The sequence below is a fragment of the Nerophis ophidion genome, linkage group LG15 (assembly GCF_033978795.1).
Source record: "Nerophis ophidion isolate RoL-2023_Sa linkage group LG15, RoL_Noph_v1.0, whole genome shotgun sequence".
In the NCBI taxonomy this organism is placed as follows: Eukaryota; Metazoa; Chordata; class Actinopteri; order Syngnathiformes; family Syngnathidae; genus Nerophis; species Nerophis ophidion.
Window position 1 is genome coordinate 31,508,645 of NC_084625.1, and position 15,707 is coordinate 31,524,351.

Here is a 15,707-nt window from a genome sequence, read left to right on the forward strand (position 1 = left end):
TTTTGTAATAAGTTACAGTTAAAGTTGAAGTACCAATGATTGTCACACACACATTAGGTGTGGCGAAATTATTCTCTGCATTTGACTCATCACCCTTGATCACGCCCTGGGAGGTGAGGGGAGCAGTGGGCGTGTGCTTAAGGCCGATGACAAACGAGTCACGGACCATAGATGGCCCCTGTGCCGCACTTTGGGCAACCCAGCTGTAGAAACTAACTGTTAATGGTCACTATAGTCTGAATACTGTAGTGTATTTGTTCATCCTGTGGTCACATATGGCGTGTTGTCTTACGTCAGCACCAGAAGTCCTAAAATCTGCTGATCACCTTGTGGGTTTTTTGGGGGATAAAGAGGGAAGTCCTTCTTTAACTGTCATCTTGTTTTATCATATATTGCTGCCTTTGCAAATGTCAATGTTAACTTTTGTATGCACATTAAATAAATAAAAAAATCCTGACTTTGGAGCAATGTTCACAGACTCTATAGATAGATAGTACTTTATTGATTCCTTCAGGAGAGTTCCCTTAGGAAAATTAAAATGAAAATCTAGTATCTGGCTCTCTATTAGAAAACACACGCACACATACACACGTTTTTGTATTTTTTTTTTTACCTGTTGAGACTTCCGGAAAATGCCAACCTCTTTAGGACCACCCTTTCTAGATATACATTTAGTCAGCCACCGATTGTGCAAGTTGTCCCACTTAAAATGATGACAGAGGTCTGTAATGTTCATCATAGGTACACTTCAACTGTGAGAGACAGAATGTGAAAAAAAAATCCAGGTATTCACATTGTAGGAATTTTAAAGAATTTATTTGTAAATTATGGTGGAAAATAAGTATTTGGTCAACCATTCAAAGCTCTCACTGATGGAAGGAGGTTTTGGCTCAAAATCTCACGATACATGGCCCCATTCATTCTTTCCTTAACACGGATCAATCGTCCTGTCCCCTAAGCAGAAAAACAGCCCCAAAGCATGATGTTTCCACCCCCATGCTTCACAGTATGTCTGGTGTTCTTGGGATGCAACTCAGTACTCTTCTTCCTCCAAACACGACGAGTTCAGTTTATACCAAAAAGTTATATTTTGGTTTCATCTGACCACATTACATTCTCCCAATCCTCTGCTGTATCATCCATGTATCCATTTTGGTATAAACGCAACTCGTCGTGTTTGGAAGAAGAAGAATACTGAGTTGTCCCCCAAGAACACCACACCTACTGTGAAGCATGGGGCTGGAAACATCATGCTTTGGGGCTGTTTTTCTGCTAAGGGGACAGGACGATTGATCTGTGTTAAGGAAAGAATGAATGAGGCCATGTATTGTGAGATTTTGAGCCAAAACCTCGTTCCATCAGTGAGAGCTTTGAATGGTTGACCAAATCCTTATTTTCCACCATAATTTACAAATAAATTCTTCAAAATTCCCACAATGTGAATTCCTGGATTTTTTTATTCTCATTCTGTCTCTCACAGATGAAGTGTACCTATGATGAAAATTACAGACCTCTGTCATCATTTTAAGTGGGAGAACTTGCACAATCGGCGGCTGACTAAATATTGTTTTGGCCCACTGTATAAAGATTTGCATTTACAACATTAATAATACATACATACTATGCAAATATAAAAAAGCTTTCTGTGAAAAATTTGTTGGAATTTCACAGGAAAAAGGTCACAGTTTCACAAAAAAAACTGAGAATTTTGGCAGTATTATAATAAAAGTCATAATTTTACTCAATGCAAGTTACAATTTTTCAAGATGAACTGAACATTTGTGCAATATTATGATAAAAGTTGGAATTTTACTCAACAGTCGCAATTTTACAAAAAAATGCTTAAAATGTTGGCAATTTTATGAGAAGTCGTAATTTTACACAACAAAAGTCACAATTATATAAGAAAAAATTATAATGTTGGCAATATTATAATAATATTCTGAATTTTACTTTTACAGAATTTTACAGAAGTCATAATTTTACTCAAAAATTTTTACTATTTTACAAGAACAAAAAAATTGGCAATATCATGCTAAAAGTCAGAATTGTTTTTATGACAAATGTCACCATTTTGTGTAAAAAAGTAATACTTTTACATGAAAAAGTAATCATTTCACGAGAAAATATTGCAATATTACAGAAACAGAAAGAATATGAGAATTTGCTCCCAATTTTATAAGAAAAAGTCGACACATGGTGAGAAAAAGACTGCTTTTAGATATTTTTGTTTGTTTGTAATTGGTTTTTAATCTTAATTATTTATCTCAAGTTATTACAGTATGTCTATATATACATATCTGTTAATTATTTTTTTATATATATAATTTTGGCCAAGAGGCACATTTTAGTTTCTGAGACACACTTGTTATTTCGTATGTTAAGCAGAGGGAGAGCACTTCAAATTTTTACACACACTTGTTATTTCATTTGTTTACCAGAGGGGGAGCACATTTAAAACCGACACAGTCAATTTGAAAAATCCCTCCTTTTTGGGACCACCCTCATTTTGATAGATGTCACCAGCAAGGGTGCAAATGAGACAATCTCTATTAAATGCAATGGTTTTTGTGTAGTGGGACCATGATTTATGTCCTAACTTGTTCTCCGATCCTCTTATGGAAGCTACTATTCCTTCTTGATGTCTCAAGAAGGGTAGAAATAGAAGAACAACCCCCACCCACATCATTTAGGATAATCAATGAATGAAGAGTTAGCTGCTTAAAAGAAAATAATGATTTACAAAAATTATTTCCTTTTTTTTAATTGCACTTTACTCGTTCTATCACTGACTTATACTCACTTATAAACCAAGACACCACTGTGGTTTTGCCCTTGTCTTAATTTCTGTCTTGAAAAGTAGTTCAACATGAAAAAAGGAAACATCGTCATATATTCAGGTCAATATGGTAGGGCTGGGTATCTTTGGGCAACACACGATTCGGTTGGGGGGATGGGGGTTACCATTCCATTCAGAATCGATTGAAAACCATTCTTGTTTCAAAATCAACACTTTTTAATAACATTCGTTGCCCGTTGTATAATTACCTACATTCCTCCATAAAATAAACAGCTGTGATACATTTTTATATTACTTGAAGGGGAACTGCACTTTTTTTTGGAATTTTGCTCATTGTTCACAATCCTTATAAAAGACATGACAAGAGGTGGATTTTTTAAATGCACTCCAACTTGTAAATAAACGTAAATAAAAGACTGCTTACAGCGCAGCTAATGGGAGGTCCTCTATTCCGCCCATTTAATCCAATAAATTAAAAGATGCCAACAGTACACTATTTACATCTCGTGACTTGAATATTAACCAAGTATTAGTGATATTGTTATTATAAGCGCTAACGCAGGTAAACTATTTATAGCAACACTGTGATGGTTGACTAGCAAGGTGTTTCCTTGCTTCCTGTAAGTTTACTGTAGATCATAAATCGTGCATCTCACCTGGACAGAATGGTAAATGGGTTATGCTTGTATAGCACTTTTCTAGCTTCGAGGTACTCAAAGCGCTTTGACACTACTTCCACATTCACCCATTCACACACACATTCACACACTGATGACGGGAGCTGCCATGCAAGGCGCTAACCACCACCCATCAGGAGAAAGGGTGAAGTGCCTTGCTCACGGACACAACGAACGTGACGAGGTTGGTAGAAGGTGGGGATTGAACCAGGAACCCTCCGGTTGCTGGCACAGTCACTCTCCCAACTGCGCCACGCCGTCCTCAGAAGAAGTCTGAGAACATATTCTGACAAGTTGGTACACTTTGACAGCTACGTAGGACTCTGAAATGCAAGAATGACCCGAAAAGACGCTTGGTTCCACCTCACTTTTCTTCGCAAGAATTATGACTCATTCTTCACCTAAATGGGAATATATGAACATCCAAGCAGTCTGCATCGTAATGACAGCAGATCTTATACAGTAAGTGATGTGTTATTATGATTGTTGGCTCTCGTGAAGTCTGCAGTGAGCAAGAATCAGTGGTGAATAAAAAAGCAAACGTCATGATGCGTTTTAGAAATTATTCCACCGATTAAAAGGATCAAAATACGTAAATATTAAATGGTGTTATAAATGTGCCCAATATTACATTAGATATATACTTGCATCATGTTTATGAAAGCCTAATGGAGGTGTTTGGATTGTTTTTAAGAGCTTTATAGGCAAAATAGAGTTGCTCCCAAAGGCTCCATTGCAAGGGGACTTTTCATCACATTTATTTATTATTTAGAATGCAAAAAAAATATATAACCTCCATGTCTTTCATAATGATTCTGATCGATAAGCAAAATTAAAAAAAAAGTGCTGTTCCCCTTTAAAAGAAAACTGATTTGTTTAAAAGCCTACTGAAACCCACTACTACTACTACTACTACGCAGTCTTATAGTTTATATATCAATGATGAAATATTAACATTGCAACACATGCAAATACAAACTTTTTAGTTGACTAAATTGCTATTTTAAATTTTTCGTGAGTTTCTTGTTGAAAACGTCGCGGAACTGACTGTCAGGAAATATTAACAGCTGCACCACTCGCGGCTAAAAGTTGTCTGCTTTAACGGCATAATTACACAGTATTTTGGACATCTGTGTTGCTGAATCTTTTGCAATTTGTTCATTTAATAATGGAGACTGTAAAGAATAATGCTGTTGGTGGAAAGCGGTGTATTGCAGCTGTCTTTAGCACCGAGACACAGCCGATGTTTCTTTGTTTGTTGTGAAGCGGAGCGGTCAAGCGAACATGTTTTCTCTACGTCAACCAGCATGTTTTTGAATGGGGAAATTTATATATATATCTTACCGGAGAAATCATTGGATTTAATGTCGTCCTGCAGCTGCGGCAGCTCTGAACTTGGCTTCTTGGCTTCTCTTTGACACACTTTGTGTTCACCGCGGCCATCCGACCTCGAGGTATGTCTTTACAATCTTTTACAATCTTTAAAATCTCACTAAAACACAATTAAAACAATAAGCAGATAAGGGATCTTCCAGAATTATCCTAGTAAATGTGTCTAATTACATCTGAAACGCTCACACTGCCGTCGCCCGGAGCCGTCGCTTTTTTTTTTCTATTCCTTCACTATCAATATCTTAATTCACGAATATTTCATCCTCGCTCAAATTAATGGGGAAATTGTCGCTTTCTCGGTCCCAATTGCTCTTACTGCTGGTGGCTCCCATTAAAAACAATGTGAATATGTGTGTAGCCCTGCAACCAGTGACATCACGCGCACATACTTCCGGTACAGGCAGGGCTTTTCTATTAGTGGCCAAAAGTTACGAACTTCATCGTGGATGTTCTCTACTAAATCCTTTCAGCAAAAATATGGCGATATCGTAAAATGATCAAGAATGACACATAGAATGGACCTGCTCTCCCCGTTTTAATAAGAAAATCTCATTTCAGTAGTCCTTTAATAAAATTCCACCCAAACATTTCATAAAGTCAAGAGAAGTATCCCACACTTCTCTTTTGTAAAGTAAATGTGTACAGCGGATATGGGCATCTACATCAACAACATGGCCTGAGTGGATGGACAAAACGGATTTAAAAAATAAAACACAAATATGTGTAGATATTTTTTCAAATTGACTTTTGATTTGTTTTTATTGATTAAAAATCATAACAAATAAAAATCATGATTCATTCCCAAAAATGTTGACACCCTTACAATTAGGTGATTAAAGAGAAAACAGGTTTTTGAAAAAAAAGTCTTATATTTAGTCAATATGGTTTTGTCTTTTTTTCTTAAAAAACAACCCAAAAAACAGGCTTTTGAAAAGGAAAACAGTTATGTTCAGCTAAATATGGCTATTTAAGAGCTTGCTTTTTGTGTTTTTTGTCTTGGATTTTGTCTTTAAAAATGTTGGAAAATAGGATTGGCTAATATGCGGGTCAATATTGTCATTTCAAAACTTGAAATTTCAAAACTTTCTGTGTCAAGTTTCTTATTTTTTTTAATGGTTTTGGAAAAAAAGGACTGTCTTATATTCGGGTCAATACGGTGATTTAAGAGCTTTCTTTTTGTCTTCGGTTATGTTCTTCTTTTTTGAAAAAAAAAAAAAAAAAAAAGGTTTTGAAAAAGAAAAGGGTCATCTTGTATGCAGGTCAACATGGTCATTTAAGAACTTGCTTTTTGTTTTTATCATGGATTTTGTCTTTAAAGAGGAGTTATCAAAAATATGGCCTGTCCTATATTCAGGTCAGTGTGGTCATTTAAGAGCTTGATTTGTTGGGATTTTTAAAATGTAATAAAAAATAACACGCTTTGAAAAAGGATCGTCTTATATACGGGTCAATATGGCAATTTAAGATATTTAGTAATGACTTTCTATTGGGTTACTTTTTAATGCTACATAAATTAGAACTTCACTTGAAAATCTTCATGAATTAAGTGTGTTAATAAATAAATCAGATTATTTAACCAGTTAGACAGTTTCTTTGTACTATTATATGATTTTGTGTAAGAATTGGAACTTTAAATCGAGAAAAATATATTTTTAACTTAAAAGAAGAAATGTCCGATAATATCGGACTGCCAATATTATTGGCCGATAAATGCTTCAAAATGTAATATTGGAAATTATCGGTATCCGTTTCAAAAAGTAAAACTTATGACTTCTTAAAACGCCGCTGTGTACACGGACGTAGGGAGAAGTACAGAGCGCCAGTAAACCTTAAAGGTACTGCTTTTGCTTTCCGGCCCAGTCACATAATATCTACGGCTTTTCACACACTCAAGTGAATGTAATGCATACTTGGTCAACAGCCATACAGGTTACACTGAGGGTGGCCGTATAAACAACTTTAACACTATTAAAAATATGCGTCACACTGAGAACCCACACCAAACAAGAATGACAAACACATTTCGGGAGAACATCCGCACTGCAACACAACATAAACACAACAGAACAAATACCCAGAACCCATTGCAGCACAAACTCTTCTGGGACGCTACAATACACACACCCCTGCTCACCTCAACCTCCTCATGCTCTCTCAGGGAGAGCACGTCCCAAATTCCAAGCTGTTGTTTTGAGGTATGTGCAAAAAAATAATGCACTTTGTGACTTCAATGATAAATATGGCAGTGCCATGTTGGCATTTTCTTCCACAAGCTGAGTTGATTTATTTTGGAAAACCTTGTTACATTGTTTAATGCATCCAACGGGGCATCTCAACAAAATTAGGCATAATAATGTGTTAATTCCACGACTGTATATATAGGTATCGGTTGATATCGGAATCGGTAATTAAGAGTTGGACAATATCGGAACATCGGATATCGGAAAAAAACCATTATTGGACATCTCTACTTTAATGTTATAATAAAATGGTTTATTTTAATTTTTTTTTCTACTATTGGATTAAAATGCTTCAACTGAATGTTTCATCCTAAAACTTATTAAATATGGCTGTTTATTGTCTGAAATTGGTCTTGTTCAATGTTACTACAACAGCGCTTAAAGGCCTACTGAAACCCACTACTACCGACCACGCAGTCCGATAGTTTATATATCAATGATGAAATCTTAAACATTGCAACACGTGCCAATACGGCCGGTTTAGTTTACTAAATTACAATTTTAAATTTCCCGCGGAGTTTCTTGTTGAAAACGTAGCGGAATGATGACGTGTACGCAAGACGTCTCGGGTTGTAGCGGACATATTAGCCCAGCACCACACACGGCTAAAAGTAGTCTCTTTTCATCGCATAATTACACAGTATTTTGGACTTCTGTGTTGCTGAATCTTTTGCAATTTGTTCAATTAATAATGGAGACTATAAAGAATAATCCTGTTGGTGGAAAGCGGTGGATTGCAGCTGCCTTTAGCACCGAAACACAGTCGGTGTTTCTTTGTTTGTTGTGAAGCTTTAACACAGAGCGGTCAAGCAAACATGTTTCTCCACGTCAACCAGCAAGTTTTTGGATGGGAAAATTGTGATATTAAGTCGGCTCTTACCGGAGACTTCCGTGGATTATGGGACTTCCTACTGCAGCTCAAAAAGGCAGCTGTGGTCTTGGCTCCTCCATCGGCTTCTCTGAGAGACACTGGCGTTCACCGCAGCCATCCGACTTTCAGGTATGACTTTACAATCTCACTAAAACACTATTAAAACAATAAGCAGATAAGAGATCTTCCAGAATTATCCTAGTAAATGTGTCTAACTACATCTAAAACGCCGCCTGCCGCCACCTGGAGTCTTTGCCTTTTTTTTTTTTTTTTTTTTTTTAGTACTTCACTCTAAACGTCCTCATCCACAAAACTTTCATCCTCGCTCAAATTAATGGGGAAATTGTCGCTTTCTCGGTCCAAATAGCTCTAGCTACTGCTGGCTATAATTGTAAACAATGTGAGGATGTGAGGAGCCCTACAACCTGTGACGTCACGCCCACATCGTCTGCTACTTCCGGTAAAGGCAAGGCTTTTTTATTAGCGACCAAAAGTTGCGAACTTTATCGTCGATGTTCTCTACTGAATCCTTTCAGCAAAAATATGGCAATATCGCGATATGATCAAGTATGACACATAAAATTGACCTGCTATCCCCGTTTAAATATAGCCTTTAAAGCTTAAAGCTGATAAAGAAAGACTGGATATTCTCAAATCATCTTAGAAAGAGTAACCTTTAGCACAGGAACTGTGATCCATAAACAAGGAAACTATCTTTGATCAATCGTCCGTGAGTTCCCAATTGGAATTTGCAGCTCTCAAAGACAAAACAACTGATTTACATCCAAAATCCAGGCAGCCGTCGACCTCCTGCTGCTTCCTCCGCAGTGGTCGCTATCTCTTTATCAGCTGGTCTACGCATGCCTGCACTCCCTCACCGGGCGTCCTCCCTCATCATTCCTCAGACCCCCCCCCCCAAAAAAAGAAGGGAGGAGGGCCACACCACTTAGGGATGCCCCCTCTCCTCCCAGAAGACAAAGCATACGAGGGCTACATATTAGCAATCACATCCTAATTTAAATGTACGACTTGTCACGTTGGCCTCAGTTACTGTGACCGTAGGGCAGGAGTCACCAACGCGGTGCCCGGGCACCAGGTAGCCCGTAAGGACCAGATGAGTAGCCCGCTGGCCTGTTCTAAAAATAGCTCAAATAGCAGCACTTACCAGTGAGCTGCCTATATTTTTTTAATTGTATTTATTTACTAGCAAGCTGGTCTCGCTTTGCTCAACATTTTTAATTCTAAGAGAGACAAAACTCAAAGAGAATTTGAAAATCCAAGAAAATATTTTAAAGACTTGGTCTTCACTTGTTTAAATAAATTCATTTTTTTTACTTAGCTTCTTATAACTTTCAGAAAGACAATTTTAGAGAAAAAATTCAACCTTAAAAATGATTTTAGGATTTTTAAACACATACCCTTTTACCTTTTAAATTCCTTCCTCTTCTTTCCTGACAATTTAAATCAATGTTCAAATAAAATATATTTTTTTTATTGTAAAGAATAATGAATACATTTTAATTTAATTCTTCATTTTAGCCTCTGTTTTTTTGACGAAGAATATTTGTGAAATATTTCTTCAAACTTATTATGATTGAAATAAAAAAAAAATATTCTGGCAAATCTAGAAAATCTTTAGAATCAAATTTGAATCTTATGTCAAAGTCTTTTGAATTTCTTTTAAAATGTTTGTTCTGGAAAATCTAGAAGAAATAATGATTTGTCTTTGTTAGAAATATAGCTCGGTCAAATTTGTTATATATTATAACAAAGTGCAGAATAGATTTTAACCTATTTGAAACATGTCATCAAAATTCTAAAATTAATCTTAATCAGGAAAAATTACTAATGATGTTGCATAAATTATTTTTTTTATTTTTTCAAAACGATTCGAATGAGCTAGTATTTCTCTTCTTTTTTTCGGGTGAATTTTGAATTTTAAAGAGTCGAAATTGAAGATAAGCTATGTTTCAAAATTAAATTTTCATTTTTTTCCTGTTTTCTCCTCTTTTAAACCGTTCAATTAAGTGTTTTTTTAAATCATTTATTCTCTACAAAAAATCTTCCGTAAAAGGAAAAAAACTACGGAATGACAGACAGGAAAACCCATTTTTGTGTATATATTTTTATATATTTATTAAAGGTAAATTGAGCAAATTGGCTATTTCTGGCAATTTATTTAAGTGTGTATCAAACTGGTAGCCCTTCGCATTAATCAGTACCCAAGAAGTAGCTCGAAGTTTCAAAAAGGTTGGTGACCCCTGCCGTAGAGTAAATATAATATTTCAAATGAATATATTCCCCAAAAAAGCAACAAATACTTGTTTTGTTAATACCTAAAAAATAGTTTCGTTAAAAAAAAGGCTCAATAATTTTTTTTCCTCCACTAAAAACTTTTAATTAAAATTGAGGCTATGAAGTTGGTGTTTATTCAATTTGTTCTATATCCTGAAGAATATATTGCACTTAAATGGATTATGACATTTTGTTTTTCAATACATTTCAATGCCAATTTTGTAAAGATCTGACTTTAATGTTTTTTTTAATGTTGGTTAATGTTGAAAAAAATAAATCTACAGTTGATTCCCACTTTTTTGTGGTTTTATTCGCTCCACCGCATAGTCACTGTTTTCTTTTCTCTGCTTTAACTCGTAAGTAACTACTTAAAAAGAGAGAGTGGTTTGATGACGCTATCTGCAGGTGGCAATACAAAGTGTTATGCTATGGATCCAGCAGTGGGCGCTGTCTCACTGCATATGGTATGTCTATAACTGTATGGGTGCGTCCATGCCTTGTGTTAAATTCCTCCACCTCTGCGGTGTCACACTCCTTCTTGCGCCATGCGGTACTCAAAGACGCTGCCTCTCTCGAGAAAAGTCTCGTTCACGCGCCTGCGCTTTGTCTGCGGATTTCGGTTTCCGTCCTCCTTCCCGTAACCCCCTCCTCCTGGAGTGTATAGGCAGAACATGTCCTGTAGGGGGAGACGGAAACACAAAGTAAAGTGACAGTGTGTGTGTGTGTGTGTGTGTGTGTGTGTGTCGGCTGAATTGAGGGACTGTTCATCCCCACTTCAGCCCCCTTGTTATGTTTGTTTGACCCATACAGTAATGCAGTGGTTCTCAACCTTTTTTCAGGTTAACCCTAATCAGAGCAAATCATTTTTGGTTGAAAAAAAGAGATAAAGAAGTAAAATACAGCACTATGTCATCAGTTTCTGATTGATTAAATTGTATAACAGTGCAAAATATTGCTCATTTGTAGTGGACTTTCTTGAACTATTTAGAAAAAAAGATAAAAATAACTAAAAGCTTGTTAAAAAATAAACAAGTGATTCAATTATGTATGAAGATTTCTACACAGAAGTAATCATCAACTTAAAGTGGCCTCTTTGGGGATTGTACTAGAGATCCATCTGGATTCATGAACTTAATTCCAAACATTTCTTCACAAAAAAACAAATCTTTAACATCAATATTTATGGTACATGTCCACATAAAAAATCTAGCTGTCAACACTGAATATTGCATTGTTGCATTTCTTTTCACAGTTTATGAACTTACATTCATATTTTGTTGAAGTATTATTCAATAAATATATTCATAAAGGAATTTTGAACTGTTGCTATTTTTAGAATATTTAAAAAAAAATCTCACGTACCCCTTAGCATACCATCAAGTAACCCCAGGGGTACACGTACCCCCATTTGAGAACCACTGCAGTAATGTATAGCGCTTTTTTATTGTGTTCAAAGTGTACAACATTTTCCTAAAAGATGGACTTTTGTCAAGCTGGAACTCATTTTTCATGTTTATGTTGTTTCTTATGAATAAAAATTGCTTCAATATACACTTTTCTATATAAATTAACCAATAAATCGAGGTTCCGTTGTACATAATATTGGATTTTCACCACAGATCAAAAATGAAGAACAGAATAGTAAGTGTTTTTTTTCTAATGGCTTTTGGGCTTTTTTGTCATTTTAAGGAATTACAACTTCTTTTATATTATTGTCTATTACAGTCAGGGCTGCCTTAACTTGAGGGAGGGTTGATTGATTGAAACTTTTATTAGTAGATTGCAGAGTTCAGTACATAATCCGTATAATTGACCACTAAATGGTAACACCCGAATAAGTTTTTCGACTTTTTTAAGTCGGGGTTGAGCGGTTTTTGGGGCCCTCCATCCAAACCTTAACAACCCCCCTCCGACTGCCCGAAAACACAGTTTGAATAAAAATAAAATCATGATTTTACTCAAAAGAACAGCAGCAACGCAAAAAATATCACTCATTTTAAGAATACTTCCGTTCATGAGAGGGCACATGCACGTCTGTGCGAGTGTGATCGAAGCCAGTCTACTTCAAGTAAAGTTCTGGCGATCCGACGGACTGCCTGTGCTTTAGTTCAGTAGTAGTACGCTGGTCTCTTACACCAGCAGGGGGTTCAAGCCCCGCTCAGAGCACTGGAAAAAAACATTGCAGCCGAGAGAGAGTACATAAATGCAAGACAAAGCTGAATTAATTGTGATTGACAGCTATGAACACCAATCCTTTTATTCCGACGTAAAAATCGGGCGCCCCTGGGCTCCAGCTCTAGTAAGCCCGTGCATTAAGTTGGTCTTGATTACAGGGATTCTAAAACTACACTAGTGGTACACAGGTTCCATTTAGAGGTATGTTAAAGAATCACCTAATTAAATAGTCAAACAAAGTGGTAATGTCCAAACGGTGTGTAATGCTACAGTGCACAAAATATTAAATCCCTCCATCCATTTTCTACCTTTTGTCCCTTTCGGGTTGCGGGGAGTACTGGAGCCTATCTCAGCTGCATACAGGCGGAAGGAAAGGCGTTGTAGACCTTGGACACGTCACCACCTCATCGCAACAAAATATTAAATCTACTTGTTAAATAAAAACTCCATGACTTGTTTTTAATGAATACTTAGGCCTTCGACGCTAATGTATTTCAATGTTGGTCATTATGGTGGTACTTGGAGAGGAAGTGAATTTTGAGGTGGTACTCCGTGAAGAAAGTTAGAGAACCCCTGGTCTATTATTTATCAATCAATCAATGATTATTTATATAGCCCTAAATCACAAGTGTCTCAAAGGGCGGCACAAGCCACAACGAAATCTGCGGTACAGAGCCCACATAAGGGCAAGGAAAAACTCACCCCAGTGGGATGTCGGTGACAATGACTATGAGAAACCTTGGAGAGGACCGCATATGTGGGCAAGCCCCCGCCCTCTAGGGGAGACCGAAAGCAATGGATGTCGAGCGGGTCTAACATGATATTGTGAAAGTCCAGTCCATAGTGGATCCAACAGAACAGTGAGGATCATTTGACAAAAAAAAATACAAATGTAAATTAATACATTTCTTGTTTTACGTTTTCTTTCTAATAGGATAAAATAATCTCTCTGTCACGGCGCAGAGTCGGACCCACATTTCCTCGGCAGCTGGCGCTAACAGCACACTCAGACACGCCCCAGCACGAAGCCTGCAGATAATCTATAATCAGCACACCTGGATTTGATGAGCGGAAGCGGCATAAAGACCAGCGAACACGAGGAACCTTTGCCAGAACGTTGCGAACGTTCCAGTAAGCATCACGTCTGGCATTCCCTCCCCTGTGCTTTGCTCTCTCTCGCCGTGTCTCCTTGGTTTATGTCCCTTGTGTCTTCCACAGTGACTCCCCTGCCTTCCGGGATCGTGACTTGCTTTTCGACATCCATTCGGATTCCCGACTGTCTTCCTCAATCCACGACATCCCTGCTCGGACCCAGATAACGCTGCCTCGATCCTGCCCTCGACCTCTTGCCTGTCCACGAACTGCCTCTTCGCCTTGCCCCTCTTGATTCGACGAAGGATACAACCAACACTCACAGACAACAAACCCTGGTGACATTTACATCATTAATGTTACACATAGTCTACACCCTTTCACTTAGAGTAGCATACACACACCATGTAATCATCAAAGGTTTATATAAAGCTTGTGAAACCGCAGTTCTGCCCTGGTTGTCGCCTCCTTCCCTTCTCTGTACACAACACCCTCTTGGGAATGTTCTGAACCCCTGTTTTTATACACGAATTTGATTTCAAAAATATAATTTTTTATCAGTTGAAAAAAAGAAAAAGAAGTGTCGCCTAATGGTTCAATATGGTCATTGTAGATATTTAGCTTTTTTTTGGCTTTACTTTGAATGGTCCATAAATAGAACTTGACTTAAAACATTTTCATGAATTAAGTGTGTTAAATGTCAAATAAGTCAGGATATTTTACAGTCAGACTGTAATAAAGCTTATTCAACTATTAGATTGATTAATGAGTAGTTTGGAGATTCAGATGGAGGAGAATATGTTTTTTGGCTTAAAAGTAATATTAAACCTGTTTATGTCTATGAGTTTAGTTTGTTTGCAATAAATTGGTATTTGAGGTCATACTGATGACTTTACCCCTGGTTGAAGGCTGACGCTGGTCTTAGCGCCCAGACTGAGTATTCTGCCATCCGCTCTGTGAAGCAGGTTCAGTCCCGCAGCACCATCTTCACCCCCTGACCAGCAGAGACAGACAACAAGGTGAAATAACAACAATGAAGCATGTAAGAAAACGTCAGAAGCGTTTACCGTTGAGGCCGTAGGGACGTCTGGATCTCCTCTCACTCAGCACAGACAGAACTACTCTGTCCCTGAACAGCAGCTTGCGAATGACACCGTCTCCTCCGCTGTGTTTCCCTGCACCTCCTGAAGCGGGTCGCAAGGAGAACTGCTCCAATATCACTGGGTATCTAATAAAGATTAAAATAATCAATAATTTATCATGTCTTGAAGCAATTGAGGCAGAATAGAGAGCAGCACTTAGTAGGAACCTGCAGAGTTGCTTTTAATCCATGTTAAATACAATTTCATGTCAAATAATTATGTTGTTGTAAAACCCATTTTCTGAAATATTAGATTTTTAAATTAATTTGATAAAAAAATATATGTATATATATATCTATATATATTTTCTAAAATCATCATAATAATGATTGATTATTAAAAGTACTGTTTGCAACTTCCACACAGTAACATATACATACATATGTATATATATACATAAACACACACACAAACACACACATATACAGTATATATATATATATATACATATATATATATATACATATATACACACACATATATACAATATATATATATATATATATATATATGGCCGCCACAAATACAAAAATAAATAAATTATAAAACAAAAAATAAAATAATTATTATTATTATTTTTTTTTCGGCTTTTGACTCGCTCGACCGCTCATAAAAAGAATGGGACTCTGTCTGTGAATGGAGCTTGTAGTTACATATTTTAAAAATATGTAAATTTCATATAAATATGTACATAAAGTGTTGTAATTATATTCCCATTCCGCATTCTTCCTGGTCATCGCCGCCAAATAGATGCCTGACCTGCGGGAAACACTGGATAGGGTGAGAAGCTCAAAGTAAAGCTGCTGCTCTTCCACATCGAGAGGATCCAGATGAGGTGGTTCGGTCATCTGGTCAGAATGCCACCCGAACGCCTCCCTAGGGAGGTGTTTAGGGCACGTCAGACTGGTAGGAGGCCACGGGCAAGACCCAGGACACTTTGGGAAAACTATCTCTCCCAGCTGGCCTGGGAACGCCTCGGGATCCCCCGGGAAGAGCTGGACAAAGTGGCGGGAGAGAGGAAAG

General features: G+C 37.1%; 1 protein-coding gene across 1 annotated transcript in view; it reads right to left on the reverse strand.

The window, feature by feature from the left end:
- Positions 1 to 5,385: 5,385 nt before the first annotated feature.
- The window catches only part of oplah (5-oxoprolinase, ATP-hydrolysing), a 69,804-nt gene continuing 59,482 nt past the window's right edge, over positions 5,386 to 15,707 (reverse strand). The window contains exons 26-28 of the mRNA XM_061922015.1: positions 14,610 to 14,770; positions 14,439 to 14,536; positions 5,386 to 10,951 (exon numbers count right to left, since the gene is read on the reverse strand). Of these exons, the coding sequence (XP_061777999.1) occupies positions 10,802 to 10,951; positions 14,439 to 14,536; positions 14,610 to 14,770 (409 nt within the window). The 3' untranslated portion in view covers positions 5,386 to 10,801. The remainder of the gene's footprint in view (positions 10,952 to 14,438; positions 14,537 to 14,609; positions 14,771 to 15,707) is intronic.